This window comes from Zingiber officinale, chromosome 8A (genome assembly GCF_018446385.1).
Source record: "Zingiber officinale cultivar Zhangliang chromosome 8A, Zo_v1.1, whole genome shotgun sequence".
In the NCBI taxonomy this organism is placed as follows: Eukaryota; Viridiplantae; Streptophyta; class Magnoliopsida; order Zingiberales; family Zingiberaceae; genus Zingiber; species Zingiber officinale.
In genome coordinates, this window is record NC_056000.1 from 17,307,371 (window position 1) to 17,323,766 (window position 16,396).

At 33.8% G+C, this 16,396-nt stretch overlaps 1 protein-coding gene across 1 annotated transcript; it reads left to right on the forward strand.

Annotated features, from left to right (window-relative positions):
- The first annotated feature begins 330 nt into the window (after positions 1-330).
- Positions 331-15,903, forward strand: LOC122012817 (regulation of nuclear pre-mRNA domain-containing protein 1A-like). The gene is made up of 8 exons (XM_042569465.1): positions 331-518; positions 1,933-2,033; positions 2,650-2,897; positions 4,621-4,740; positions 4,857-4,998; positions 7,209-7,348; positions 7,461-7,496; positions 14,881-15,903. Exons 2-8 carry the CDS (start codon positions 1,958-1,960, stop codon positions 15,640-15,642), a joined length of 1,524 nt encoding a protein of 507 aa, XP_042425399.1. The 5' UTR covers positions 331-518; positions 1,933-1,957; the 3' UTR covers positions 15,643-15,903.
- The last annotated feature ends 493 nt before the right edge of the window (positions 15,904-16,396 follow it).

Genomic DNA, 16,396 nt, shown 5'->3' on the forward strand with positions numbered 1-16,396 from the left:
TCATATGGACAAACTTATCCTGTTTATTAAGCAAATTTATTTATTTAAAATTTTAAATGATAATATTACTTGTCGCAAATATTGATTTTAATACACTTCAACAAATTGAACGAGGAATCTTTTTAGAAATTGTGTGTTTATCTTGATAATTTAAAAAATAATAAGGCTTAAGTTAAAGTTTAAATACATAAAAATGTAATTTTGTCATAAGAGTAGGACTTATTGGAGATTTGATTTATTAAATGCAAGAACTAACTAATTATCATATTTTAAGAAAATAAGGTTAGGAATATTCGGAATGGAAATGAACACACGCACGCAAAAAGTGATACCGTCCAAAGTTTCTTTTAATTAATCGTTAGAAAAGAACTGAAAGGGCGGACGCCATCGCCCCACCGACCAGAAACCCTAATGCAAGAACAAAACCCTAACCATTTCATCCGGCATCGGACCGACCAAGAGTTCTGCAAATTGCAGTCATAGACTCGCCTCCGCAGCGGCTGCACTAGTTTTTTCAGGTCAGATCGCCAATGGCTTCTCTTGTACGAGCCTTTTCAACTGATTTCCTGTCTTCCAGCTTTATTTTGACGCTGCTCTGCTGCTTGCGTTTGCAAATTGTTCCTCGAGTACGGAAGTGACTTCCAGTGCCTTCTTTTATGGGAGAATTACTACTTCCCGTATGTTTTTGGTTCTTTAATCTAGGGCGATTCGTCTTTTTGTTAGCGTCGAAGGCTGTAATGACCTAAGGATGACGTGTTGATAGAGCGCCGAGTTTTTTAATTACGTATCTGGTAGAGCTGTAACATCGACGATTTTGCACTGAAGTCGTTATCTTTATGGGATATGGCCTCAGATAATCCCTTTTTTCCCTTCTCCTGCGCGTGCATCTGATAAAATTATCACTTCTTGTTGGCTATTGCGATTGGAAATTTATTGGTTAGTGGATCTACGTCTGCCCTTGACATTTATCCTTGGAAGTGAATTTTTCTTTAGTCATGTTGTCTTGCAAGTCAGTATTTACCCCGGATTGTAGTTGATACATTTTAATTCAAACCCCTAAGGTCTAGGCCAAGGGTACTTGTTGCTCTGACATTCTTCGTGATCAAGTATCTGTTGTTGTTTCCATTTAGTTTGTCATAAGCACATATCGAGGAGAGATATTCATAATCAATTCCAGTTTCTAGTAGTGACCTGTTACTACTTGCATTTATGAGACCATGGCAACCTTTGGCTATTATTTTTCTTGTAATAACATATGAATTCTTTAAGTATCTGTATGTGTCTTCAGTCTAATTTTTAGTGTAGCTCAAATTTCATAAGGATGTGAACATCAGTATTTTGACAGTCAATTAGAGATTTCTCCATTTTGCAGTAATATGGTTTCTTCTGTTGTTTACCATTAATTATTGTGTAAATATATAGTCATGAAAAACAACAAAGTCAGATTTACACGCATGCAGGTTCTTTTGAAATGTGCTTATGATCTGTCTGTTTTGATCCACTTGCTTGTTACAATTCTTTAAAAATGCATTGAAGTTCATGGCATGCTGTAGGCATGCTGGCAGAGTAACAAATCTTGTATATATTGTTTCAACTTGAACATGCATTGTAGCTTGTTTAGTCATCTATTATGTATTTTTTTCATTCTTGAAAATAGTATCGGTTTTTAAATCTTTTTTTTGAACGATGAAAAAACAATTTATTTTTGTTAATATTGTAAGCAAATACTAAGATGTTTGAGCCAAATCCTGTTAATTCTAACTTTTGCAGTTATAGTTTCTTTACTGTGTTAATTTTCTGTTGTTAAATCTCTTGTAAGGATAAATTTCATACTTGTAGGATTTGCATTCTATGTTTCTGATATTATCTTGTTCTTTTCATTTGGATTGTCTCATATCCTAATGATATTCAATTCATTTTTCTGTTTTCCAGCCTACTGAATTTCTTTTTAGGAACGATGAATGGATCATTCAATGGGCAGATTTTGGTGGATAAGCTTGCCAGACTTAATAATTCACAGCAGAGTATAGAGAGTATCCTTATCCATTATTTCTTTTGACTGGCGCACATGACTGCATAAAGTTCAGGGAAGAAATATTCTGGATTCTAGAAGTAATTGTTAAATCGATTTCAAACATTTTAAGAAGTGTGCACTTAAAGTTCCCTTTCTTGATTGCCTTAAGATACAGTGGATCGAGATTAGTTTGTTACAAAATGCATTGTGTTTTATTTACAATTTTTATCTTTTCAATTTGCTACTCAAAACCCCCTCTATTTCCCTTAGGACCTTTGTGTGTACCATGATGCTGATGTGAGAATAGACTTTCTCTCTTTTTGAAAAATCATTTCATCTCTTAATTGTTTTTTCTCTGTGAATGTGCTTGCTTTGACAAGCTTCCCAGTTTAGTATTGTGGAGGTAATTCTTCCTTTCCAAGAAAAATTAATCCATTATTTTTAATTTCATTCTAGTTTCAAATTTTCAGGGTAATCTTGATTCATTTTGTTTGTTTTCCATTGCTCTTGTTATTTGTTGCTATATACAAACTATTGTTGCTAAACAATTGCTACTGTTGGACACACACTGGATTCTAAGGTGTTTTTAGCAATCAAACACTTATTGTACCTATTACACTTTAACTATGAATTAGCTTTATCACATTGGTGCATCTTCCATCGGAACAAAGCTAAGCAAGTTGTTGAAACGTGGGAACATCAATTCTATTGCTCCCCTAGGGAACAAAGAATATCCTTCTTGTATCTTGCCAATGATATCTTGCAGAACAGCCGGCGAAAAGGTTTAGAATTCATTAATGAATTCTGGAAAGTGCTTCCTGATGCTTTATCTGATGCATTTGCTAATGGAGGTGATATCGGAAGGAATACTGTACAGAGACTGGTAACTTAAATTTTTTCTCATTATTTTCTTGACTTTATATCATCATTTGGAGGCTGTGAAGCACAGTTATTTGCATTTTCTTTTTATACTAATTGGCGTCGAGGATTTCATTGTACAACCTTGTACTTACAATGAAATTTCTATTATATATATATATATATATATTTCCTTTCTGGCCATAACCTGATTTTTGCATATTTATTGTGGAACTTTCCCCTTAAAAAAATGCTCTTAAGATTTGAATTCATAATATGATTTTGTTGTATACCAAACTAGCCATTACATCATTTGTTTATAAGCCTCATACCAAATTAATAACTCTTACCATTGGAATTCAACTCTTTATTTCTGACACCTTATTCAAATTTGAGCATGTATATTTGTCATCCCTATCTTTCCACGTGTAATATAGTACCATTGAGTGGCTTGATGAAAAATGTGGATAATATATTCTTTGGTTAAGCATAATTGTTCCTATCTTGAACAAGATCTCGAGTAAAGTAAATGTCTATAAAATGGCAGATGGCTTCAATGTGTTTAGTGCCTTCATCAAATGCAAACTGTTTGCATTGTAAAATGATCACTTCATTTCATAAATGTTCATTTGTTCAATGATAGTAAATTTGTGATCTTTACTGAAATTGTATTGTGTTACCACTCGACATGCTTTAGCACAAATCAAAGCCTGCGGAGATGCATGTAGATAAGCTTTGTCCATTTAATACACTTTTATTTAGTTTGTTAACTTATAATAAGACTAGCAACTGCATATTCAATTGAATTAAAATTTTATTATACTATATTATACCAATAGTCAACGTGCGTTGAAGCATGTTGAGATGCACTTAACTCATTTAATCATTTTCTCTTAAATTTTCTATTTTACTATATCAATCAGATAATTGAATTAAAAATTATATTTATTCATTTTTACTTCAATGCATATCAGATAAATTCATATGGTTTACTCTTATAAACTTCTTCTATTTAATTTACTTCTAAAAATAAGACTAGGAATTCTACAATTAATTGAATTCAGATTTTGAGAAACAAGTTATAAAAATTAACAAACATTATTTGACTCGTGCCATAATTGTAGAATAGCGCTTCTGGCCTCTATCCACACCACAAATCCTCTTTCAATGTTGTCATTGGGAGGAGAAATGGAGAAGGAATATGAAAAACTCTCTTGGAGGAGAAGAGAGGTTGAAGGGAGGAGATTTTTTCTCAGTTTCTATCAAGAAGAGAGGGGTGGGCCATGTGTAAAATGGGGAAGAATAATCATGAGGTAGGGGGTGATTAGCTGTCTTAACAAAATATTTCTTTTTAAAAATAAAATTCAGCTCCAGAAATAAGCCCAAACCACATATAATGTGTAAACCTTGGTTCAACCCCTCAACCAATTGGGCTTCAAATTGAGCCAAACTTGAACTAAACGGTAGCTAACTCAAATTCATAGGTATAGGATTTAAAATTAACCGAAAAGTTTCAACTATACCAACTTTTCATCATATAGAAATTTAATACAGCTATAATAAATATAATTAGGAAAATTAGGAAGACTGCATATATTCTGTAAATGCTGCGTGTTCATTATTACAAACAGTTCTCACACTGTCTTTTTGAATAATTAGAGAAATGTAACTTGACATCCAACAGTCTCTTTTTTTTTTTATCTTTATGCAACTTCACTTTTTCTTTTCTAAGTCAGCAACCTTTTCAGGTTAACATTTGGGAAGAGCGTAAAGTTTTTGGTTCACGGGGGCAAATTCTCAAGGAAGAGATACTGGGAAGGAAGCTTGAAGATAAAAATAGCAATGGAAAGGCCATTACTCAAAACTTGGTAAGGAGCTTTGGTTCTGGGGTGTATTCTTATAAGCTTGTACACTGATTCCAAAGTTTTTGCATGATAGTTTTCTATGCTGGACTTTTGTGTTTATGTCTGTTTGAAACGTGCAGAAGCAATCTAGTGGAATACTAGAAAAGGTCATTTCAAGCTATGATAAACTTTGTGATGAAGATTCATTATTTGGAAAATGTCAAGGCGCTCTTAACATCATTGATAAATTAGAAAAGGAACTGCGAAGTGATTTTGAAATAGGTATATTTCCTTACCTGTTCATAAGTATTTGCTTGAATTTCATTTTTATTATTCCTGGTTCAATTGGAGCTTGAAATTGGTGATTGCCACTGGAATGTAACGATGGATTAAACCTATAGAAAACATAATTCTTTTTGCTAGTGGCTTATTCATTATTTGACAATTTTGTTCTTCAAGGTTTAAACAATTTGAATTAATTTGTTTGTTTGTTTTCATGATTGCTTCTTGCTAAACAAAAGTCTTGAGTCAATCTAGGCTCATGTTCTGCTGGTAAGCACAACATTTCTGATTTCTCACCAAGAATTTGTAAACAAATAAAGTAAATGTTTTTGTTTGTGAGTGGCATGATATTGCAATAATGACTAATGTATATTAGCTAATGTAACAATAGAAGAATGTGTTAGTGCACATCCAGGGATGATTGTTCTCTTAAGCATTAGAAACATATCTAATTTCAATTGCCAGGATCACTTGTAGAACTACCTTAACATTTTCTTGATCTGACAATTTGTTGTTGTGTTATCTAATTTTGATATCCAAATCATAGTTCAATTACTTCTAAATACGTGCAAGGATGTGTACAAGTTAATGTCATTTTGTTTTCGCATGTCTTGTTTCCTTAATGCTTAATATCTAACCTGTATAGTATGGTTAATCTAACGAAACTAATAATTTTTTTTCCTTTACACTAGGGCCCATGTGACGATCATCTAAGACTTAATATGCTCTCATGTTTTCTGCAATTAATTATCTTCCCTCTAATATCTTGCTGTTCAATGACAGATTCAAGATATTAAAAAACCATAATATTTCATATCAATTCATCTTAGTTGTTCCTTCATTTATTTTATCTCATTATTGAACCTACATTTCGTAGTTTTGAGTGGTACTTAGTTATAATCTTTAGTTTATCTGTTTTCTTCGCCTTTAGTGTTTCAAGTTTATTCTGTTTCCTCCGCATCAAGCCGTGCTTTTGGTAATTATTTGTGGATGTCTACATGAATTTTATCCCTAGGCTAATATCATTAACTTACAAATCAATTAAATACATTAAAAATTTTATTTAAATGAATTTATTCTATTTTTACTCTCATTTGTTATCACAATATTGTTTGCAAATAACACACAAGAAAAAAAGAGGATATTGACGTTCATCTAGTATTAATGTAAAAAAAAAGAAGTGATTTAAATCCTAAACGTACAATTTTAGAAACTCGTTCAAAAGTTCTAGCACTAATAATACCATTAACATACCCATCACTTATTTTTTCTATACAATTATTAGATGTTTCTTTCTCATCTAGAATCCACCACAATAACTATTTGGTGAATATAATAGTATTTATAGTATCATAAATTTGGTGGCATCAAGAATCATGTGCAAATCCTTGTTCTTCTTCTATATATTAATAGTATTTATAGTTCATCTTCTAAACATAAATAAAGTGATTTTTATACTTCACTGATAGAGATTGTACCATGTTTGGATTTTGACTCACTGTATGATTAAGTACTACTACAACAACAACCAAGCCTTATCCCACTAGGTGAGGTCGGCCATATGTATCCTTTTACGCTATTGAGCTCTATCTCCTACTATATCATCATCTATACTTAAATAAGTTTTATCTTGTTTCTTTCTCATCTAGAATCCACCACAATAACTATTTGGTGAATATAATAGTATTTATAGTATCATAAATTTGGTGGCATCAAGAATCATGTGCAAATCCTTGTTCTTCTTCTATATATTAATAGTATTTATAGTTCATCTTCTAAACATAAATAAAGTGATTTTTATACTTCACTGATAGAGATTGTACCATGTTTGGATTTTGACTCACTGTATGATTAAGTACTACTACAACAACAACCAAGCCTTATCCCACTAGGTGAGGTCGGCCATATGTATCCTTTTACGCTATTGAGCTCTATCTCCTACTATATCATCATCTATACTTAAATAAGTTTTATCTTGTTTTATTGTTACTAACCAAGTTTTTTTTGGTCTTCCTCTTTCTTGTTTGATATGCATATTTGTCATAGTTTCACATCGTCTAACTGAAGCATTTATTGATCGTCTAAGTATATACTCATATTATCTAACTGCGGTTTTGTAGAATGCCAGTTGTAACTCAAGCCTATTTGTTCCCATTTATTCTATTTATTTGACATCACACTGCCAAACTAATTCAGTGGTTGTTGAGTAGGAAGCAAAAATGGATCTGAAATCATTGGGAACTTACAAATTAAGCATGGCATTCTAGGAGAGTGCATTGAACAACTGAAAGCATCTGAATCGTCTAGAGCAACTCTGATCTCATATTTAAGAGAAGCAGTTAATGAGCAGGTGCATATGTCGGATCTTTCCAGATTTATCATACTGAACTTAATTTCAGTTTGCTGAAGGTTTTAGGTCAATTTTATTTATATGGTTTTCTTTACTATTAATTGATTTTCAGGAACAAAAGCTTGAACAAATTGGCCATCAACTCCAGGTAATATTCTTATATTCTTTTCAATTATCTTTGCATTAGTTGCTCCAAGAATTTGCTGTTTGGGTTTTTGTTTGATTAATGAGATTGTAAAATTTGATTCCAATGTCACTAATATTCATTCATTTCTGGAGAGATTTTATTTCACAAATGATGCTCCACTTATAGCTCCCTCATATGCAAGAAACATGATTGTGTATTTGTATTCCTATGTCTCACAATCAATATTTTGTGATTCAAGCTGACAAATTAATTGGAAGAGATTGTGGCTTTACATTCATATAGCCAATTAATCCTGCCAGAAAAGTTAGTATCAACACTTGATCATTTAACTTGCAACCTACCACGATACTATTCCAATTTTCAACATTGAATTTTCTATCACATTAGAAAATATTTGGACCTTCACCTTATTTGTTGACCTTTCACCTGTTGCCCTCTTTCAGTTCCTATCATTATCATTTTCAGTCATTAGGATACAATTCATATACTTATGAAATTTCACTTGGTAACTTGCTATATTTCCTACCTTATAAGAGAGAGAAGATGACTGAAGTTACATTATACACCTTGAAGACCAAAAAGTTTATTCGAAAACAATGAAAAAGATGTTGGCATCCTGTGAGAAGTTGAATTCTTCTTGGTGAAAGGGGCATGGTGCAATAAAAAAGTTATATTTTTTTAAAAAATAAAAATCGTCCGCTAAAATAAACTAGTTCTTGATCTAATTTTGAACTTATCATAATTTTTTCTAAATTTATTTTACATGTCCAATCAGTTTGTGCCTTCTTTCTTTCTGATAAAGCATATTTGGATGATCAGCCATTAGTCTATCTTCTACCCCTTTGAAAATCAATGTGACCTCAACAAACACTTAACACTAAGTATGTGAACAGAGCTGATGAATAACTTTGTTATCAGATCCTTGGAAATATGCACAAGCCATGTGTGACTCGATTGTTTGAGGTTGTCTTGGAAAATATGGTAAAAACAAGGATATAAATAATTCTTTTTGGCTAAATTGTGCTAATTGATATTTGTAAATTAATTCTAGTGGAAGGCTAACATTCTGAATTTAGCTAAGCATTCAGCTTGAAACCACATATCTTGCTGCATTTTCCATTTGCTTGATATTCTCAATTTTCTGCCTTCTTGTTTAGCAGTCTGGATTCCTGATTTGTGATCAGTTCCCTACCAGATGTATTTTCCCTTGCTGGTACTTCAACAACGTGCCTACTATTTCTCTTTATCGAGAACCAAAACTGATGATTTCATAGGCTTAGCCTTCTATCTGGATCCCTTTACCATTGATTGGACAAGTACATGACCAAATGAATTTGGCAAAAAACCATTGGATTGGCATTTTCAGATGGGTAACCTACTCTCAGATCTTGAGTTGTCAAATCTTGGAGCCTGCCAAGATGTCTAAAGTTCATCTTAATGGCTAATTTGCCCAGAAAGCCGAATCATACCAGTAGTTGGTACCGAAGCTGCTGCATGATTTTGGCATTCTCAATGGCTAGTCCTCACTAGGTCTAATTCTGTGCATCACATGCCTACCTGAAAGTGCCTTGGCAGCACAGGGCAGGATTCCTTTCGCTGGCTAAGGAACTGCAGTGATCTCTCACTAAAAGAATGAAATGGCAGTCATATTCGTAGCATGCCCTTGGATCCTTCTTATGGCATCCACAGTTGTCATTTCTCAGTTTTGTGGACATAAATGACAGTTATGTTACTGATAACAGTGTTTAAGTTCAATAATTGTTTAGGAAAGTGCATCTAAATTTAATTTTCTATATGTTTACGGTGGATTTGAAGGCAAGGAAACAAATACCGTTTCATGCCGGGCGACACGGACGGTTTTTACCGTTCCACCGCCTGGCCGAAACCGGCACAGGATGAGATAATGTTTCGGATGCGTGATACGCGCGCATCAGTCCACGCGCGATCGATTAATTGCGACGGAAAGGAAGAAATCGATTCCACGCGCGATCGATTAAACGAGACAGAAGGAATTGAATCGATTCCTTCTGTCGCAGGATCGATTACAGAAGGAATCGATTCCTTCTGTAGTTGATCGCGCGACAGAAGGAATCGATTCGATTTCCTTATATAGTCGATCGCGCGACAAAAGGAATCGATTTGATTCCTTTTGCGCGGTTAATCGATCACCGTAAAAAAAAAAAATCTATAAAAGGCACCTGAGATCGCCATTGATCAGCAGTCGAGGCGAGCAGCAGCAGCGAGGCGAGGCGACAGCGGACGAGGTGAGGCGATAGCAGCAGTGGCGAACTCTTGAAGGTATGATTTTCCCAAATCTCCGGCGTGCCGGAGGTTGCGATCCGCCGCGAGCTTGCGGAGCCGTGTGCCCTAACTTTAAAAAAAAAATAGATTTTAATTTTATTAATTTAAATAATTCCTAAGGAAGTGAGGTATTACAAACAGACTTTTATAAACCCTAATTAAACTATCCCAATAAAATATGTGAAAAAAATAATTAAAATTAAAATTTTAATTAATATTCTGAAAAATTCTTTTTTAATATTTTAAATTGTATTTAAATTTTTTAAAAAAATTATAATAAATCTGATTTAAATTTTAATAATTTTTTTATTTTAAATTTCATTTAAAAATTCGAAAAAATTATAAAAATTCAGATTATATATTCTAATATTTTTTTATTATTTTAAATGTCATTTAAAAATTCAAAAAAATTATAACAATTCAGATAAAAAATTATAAAAATTTAGATTATATATTCTAATATTTTTTTATTATTTTAAATTCCATTTTAAAATTAAAAAAAATTATAAAAATTCTTATATACATTCTAATAATTTTTTATTATTTTAAATTTCATTTAAAAATATTCTTAAAAAATTTAATAAATTAAATTAACATTCTGTTATTTTTATTATTTTATATTTTTTACAAATAGTAATTAAATAAATAATTAATTAATTTGTATAATTATTATATATAAAATAATATTTTTATGTTAATTTATATATTTATTATAGATAATATTTTTTAATGTTAGAATTAATTTAAAATTTAAATCCACGAATATTAACATATTTAATCTTGTGCAATTCTGATGAATCTAAACTGAGAAAGATGAATTAATATTTTTAGGAGATTGTTTCAAATTTCAGAAGTTGCTATTTATAGTTTATATACTTAATTTGTAAATTTACAATGATAAATACATTTTTGACATTATAAAATGATGATCATTACTTAGAAATGTATATTATCCTTACTTTTTGTATAATGCATAGGTAATGACACCAAAACAACAATCTCATGATCCAGCTTGGAGACACGCACGTCGATTAGAAAATCGATTCCATTGGTAATGTTTGCATTGCGATATGATTGGACGCGGCGGCGGGGTCACACGCCTAAAACAACATCTTGCTGGTGGATATCCTGATGTTTCTAATTGTCCAAAAGTTTCTCAAGAAGTTTGTCGTGCAATGAAAGAGGAACTTGATGGCAAAAAAGCATTAAAGTATAAACAACAACGAGAACGTGAACTTGTTGATAGTTGAAGCTCCAAAGAACCCATCTATGATGAAATGGAAGGTCGTGGTGAAGTTCCAAATGACGAAGACTTTTTAGCAGCTCTCAATGCCTCTCGAACTCAATATGACTATGAGCAAAATATGCAACATAGAAGTGGCTCTGGTGCTAGTGGAAGTGGCTCAACTACTGCATCAACATTAGGAAAGAGTGCAAGTGTGCGTATTACTTCAACACAAGGTGGTATTGGTCGTTTTTTTTCTTCTATGGGACGAAGACGTGCAGTTGATATTGTTGATATTGATCCACTAGCATTTCTAGACCAAGCTAGCAAACAGACCAGGATTGATAATGCATATTCAAAAGAGAAGAAGAAATCAATCGGTAAAAGTATTGCTAAATTTTTCCATTTTAATCATATTCCTCCTAATGCAGCAAACAACACATACTACCGTAGCATGGTGTCCAACATCCAAATATCTGGTCTTGGTATTCAACCTCCGATTGCATATGAAATCGCCGGCCCATATTTAGATGAACAAGTGGAGGAGATTAAGACTTGGATCCTATCATGCAAGAAACAATGGAGCTTATATGGGGTTACGTTGATGTGTGATGGCTGGACAGGACCTACACGGATGAGCATCATCAACTTTCTACTATACTGCAATAGAAAGGTGATATTTCATAAATCTATTGATGCAACTACAGATTATCATGATGCACCCTACATATTTCGTTTGATGGATAGTGTAGTTCACGAGATAGGTGCAGAACATATAGTACAGGTGATTACAGATAATTGTGCCAACTTTAAAAGGGCTGGAGAGATATTGGAGCAAAGGTATCAGACATTATTTTGGACACCATACGCAGCACACTGTATCGATTTGATGATGGCAGATATCGGTAAGCTCGATATAGTGAAGAAGGTAGTGAAAAAAGGTTAATCTTTAACAAAATTCATCTATAATCATCATTGGGTTCATGGATTAATAAGGAAATTTATTGATGGGGAGATTCTGAGACCAGGAGCGACTAGATTTGCCACTTACTTTCTACTGTTAAAATCGTTAAATCAGAAAAAAGTTGGATTAAAGGCCATGTTTTCTTCTGAGGATTGGGAAGCCTCTCGATATTCTAACACGACTGAAGGTAAGGAGGTGCAAAAAATTATTATTTCTATCAGATTTTGGGACTATATCGTAGATATTCTTATAGCAGTAGAACTATTGTACGTTGTTCTACGTAAAGTTGATATGGACAAGAAGCCACAAATGAGCAACGTTTACAACCTAATTCATGAAGCAAAAGAGGAAATTAAGAGGCGTCTACAATCACCGACCAAGTATCAACATTACATTGATATAATCACTACATGATGGGATGATCAAATGGGAAAACCTATTCATTTGGCCGGTACGTATTTTTTAATGATAACGAATTTTTAATATTGTTATTAATAATTATATATGTTTAATTATTATAGGCTATTATCTCAATCCGGCATATCAATATCGTTATAATCTTGGCACAAATGATGATTTATTAGTGGCCCTCAGACATGTAATATCAAGACTGCATACAAACACAGAATCAATTGCTGAGACTATTAATGAAAGTCGATTATTTCGAGAGGCATATGGTTTTTTTAGCGATCCTATTGCAGTTTCATGCAGATATAAAATGGATGCAGGTAAATATAGTAAAAATTATTACTAATTATTGTCAACAAATATAAATAATTATTTTAATTTTGTTCTTATTTATCTTACAGCTGAGTGGTGGTTACAATATGGAGGATCAGCTCCAAATTTAAAAAAGATTGCATTATGAATTCTCTCACAGACAACGCCTTTAAGCGGTTGTGAAAGAAATTGGTCAACTTTCTCCCTCATTCATACAAAAGTACGAAATCGTCTTTCTTATCGTCGCTTGGAGAAGATGGTCTACGTTCATTATAATATGCGTCTTCAATTAAGAGCAATAACAGAAGAGAATGAAGAACAGGAGTCTGGTGATGTAGACCCATTTGATATTGGACAAACTGAGAATGATCCAATGATGGATTGGTGGAGCGCTGTTGAGGCTGAGAATCCATTACTTGATGAAGCAGGAGACCCACCACGACCATCTCAATTTCTTACTCAACATATTGAAAAAATACAAGCTAGAGGAGATATCTGCGAGGAAGAAGATGATGAAGCTTTTGATCAAGAATTTCTATTTTCTGGATCTCGGTCTAGGCGTTCTCAAACATCACAAACCCAACCAAAGTCCATAGATAAAGGCAAAGGCAAAGCTCCTGCAATTTTTACTAAAAAGAAAGAAAAAGGCAAACCTCCTACTTTTATGAGATGTGGTCAATTTAGAATTAAAGAAAATCCACTCGATGCAATTGATGAGCAAGAACATGATGACAGTGATGAAACATCATCACCTTCTGACACTGTAGTCCGACGAGAAGTTCGAAATGAGGATAGTGATGTTGATAGTAGTGCAAGTACTCATGGAAGTGATGACAGTGGTGATGCATCTAGTGATAAAAATTGTCCTCCCTACTCTAGCACCAGAGCCATGGACATGTGAGATAGATTACACAGATGCAACTCAAGATGATGATCATGGAGCTAGAGGTAGTACTATTCAATATCAACGTCGATATAAGGGTGACAAACAAAAGAAAGCTCATAATTATCAAGATATGCGGGTGAGTTTAGCTGAGATTGATTCTAGTCGAAGTTCATCATACTCGCAACCTTCTTATTATAACTCTGATGCGTCATATGGTGATCCGTCATACCAGAGCTCGGGGACGTATGCTTATCCTTATCCTTATCATGTACCTGTACCTGTACTCGTTCCGATTTCAGTGGTGCCAGTTCAAATCCAACATCTAGTGATGAATCGAGACACGCTGATGAACATGTGGAGAAATCAATATCAATATTGCATGTCATGGGATGCTTATTTAATCTGGTCATTGGAGAACTATGGAGTTGACCTAAGCAGAATGTCGCAAGAACCAATGCTTCCATCTGATTCACGTCACTCCTTTTGGTATTAATAAGGTAGCATATTATGATGTATCAATTTTAATTCAAGTTATTCATAGATCAACTTTTTTTAAAGAAAACTATATTTAATTATTTTTTCTAACCATATTAAGTTGTTCAATAATTAAGAATTTATATAAAATTAATATACAACTTATTTTTAAATTATACACAATAAACATATTTATCTAATAATTACTATATATAAATAAAAAAAATACCGAAACAGTATTGGCACGATACGATACCGAAACCGTATCGTTCCGGTCCGAGACCGAAACCTCGGCACGGGTCGAGATTTTAAACCTTGTTTGAAGGTGAGCCTTGGTGCAATAGTAAAATTGCTGCCATGTGATCTAGAGGTCACGGGTTCGAGTCTTAGAGATAACCTCTTGCAAAGTAGGATAAAATTGCGTACAATACTCTTCCCCGGGATGTCACATTGGCAGGAGCTTTGTGCACCGGGTTGTCTTTACATATATACCGTGGATTTCTAAAATTTATTCTTATCGAGAGGTTAGTCTCTCTTTCAGGGGTAAAGTCTTAGTGTTCTTACCTATGGAATACAAAAATTTGTTGGACCAAATAGCAGAAATGTTAATTTTCATGCTATTTTTCTCTAGTTAGCAACTGTTATTTAATTTGAAACAAGTTGCATTTGTTTGATGAATACCGTATCACATATTCATGCATTTTTTTAAAAGATAAAAGCAATGATTCTTTTTCATCGTACCGTAGTTTGGTCATTGTTGGTTTCCAAAATTTATTTATCGAACTGGTCATGTTGCTTCTCACATATTCTCCAGGTTGCTGAACTACGTTGCAAGCAAACGGGTAACATCTTATCACAGTTCAATGTCGAACAGCAGCCAGACGCACAGAACCCGATAGAGTCATCACAGGCCTTCTCTGGTGCCCCTCCTGGCTTTGCACCAGAAGCTAGTGCCAGCTCTGCTGCTGATACACAAATCACCCTGGGCAGATGCACCCAGGAAGAACCTCTCACTGAAATCAAACCTTCTCTAACTGATGAGAACAGGAAAACAGAAGCTGCTGCAGTTGCAGCGAAACTCACAGCATCTGCCTCTTCGGCCCAAATGCTCAGCTTTGTCCTCTCATCTCTTGCCTCAGAGGGTGCACTTGGCCAGGCCAATAAAGAAGAATCCCCTGACAGCAAGAGGCCTAAATTACAAAACAGCTTGCCGCCACCTCACCCGCTGCTCCAAGTGCCAATGCCCATATATTCACATTCAGAAGCAATGCATCTGCTTCCTCCGCTGCAGTCTCCATCTCCTAATCTGCTGGAGCCACCATCCACTTCGGTGTCACTTGGAACACCATCGCCATCAGCTTCTGTCCAGTTCATGCAGTCTGTAGCAGGGCCTATGACAGGCGTCCCTTACGCTTATGGCTCAGCTCCACCACCTCTTCCGAACTATCCGATGTTTGGGATGCTTCCCAATCTAAGTGCTCCAAGTCCATTCTACAGCTTCCAACCTCCCGAAGGATCCAATCTTGTTGTTCAACCACCGTTGCCATCAGGACCGCCTCCGCTGACCCGGCAATAGCTGTCTTTTGACTAGGTTATATGAAAGACTCGGCCGATGCCCCATATACTGATGCAAACTCACTCTTTAGCCATGTACAAACTTAAATTGTTTTTTTTTTTTGACTGAAAGCTTAAGCATGTACATTCTATGATAGCACTTACCTACAGTGTGGTAGTTGAAGATACTGTTATAGTGTGTTGTGTTTTAAGATCAATATTCCTATGGACATATCCTGAACATTTGTACTAATGAATATCAAAACCATGTTTTTAGATTCTAGTGGGTTGAATTGAGATGTTATACAGTCGAATTATGGAAGCATCTGTGTTAGTCCGAGCTAGTCATATGTCAAATGTTTCCATATATACCTGATGCCTCGTCACAAATCTCCTTCCATAGATATTTATTGATTTTACTATTATATAAGTTTAATTTAGCGTGTATAAAATATATTTTTAATAATAATTCAAACTAAAGAGCGCACGATTTAGAAAACAGGTTATTGAGCCTTTTTATCGAATCATGTAATTTTTTCTTTTGAAATATCTAAATCATGTATCAGTTATAAAATTATCAAATCGATTAATTTTATAACTTTTAAAAAATATCAATTAGTGATTTGATAATTTTAAAATTAAAGTACGTTAGATATTTTGGAAATTTATTTAATTTCTTTTACGGAAAAAATATAAAAGGATACGAATGGGGAAAATTCGAACAGTCAAACTCCATATTAGTTAATTAATTCATAAAAAAAACATTAAATTTGGAC

Excerpts from the sequence above, each read along its gene's own strand:
- LOC122012817 (XM_042569465.1), top strand. The coding sequence starts at position 1,958 with ATGAATGGATCATTCAATGGGCAGATTTTGGTGGATAAGCTTGCCAGA. Across the intron at positions 2,898-4,620 it reads GGAATACTGTACAGAGACTG|GTTAACATTTGGGAAGAGCG; the intron begins GTAACTTAAATT and ends CAACCTTTTCAG. Across the intron at positions 4,741-4,856 it reads AGGCCATTACTCAAAACTTG|AAGCAATCTAGTGGAATACT; the intron begins GTAAGGAGCTTT and ends TGAAACGTGCAG.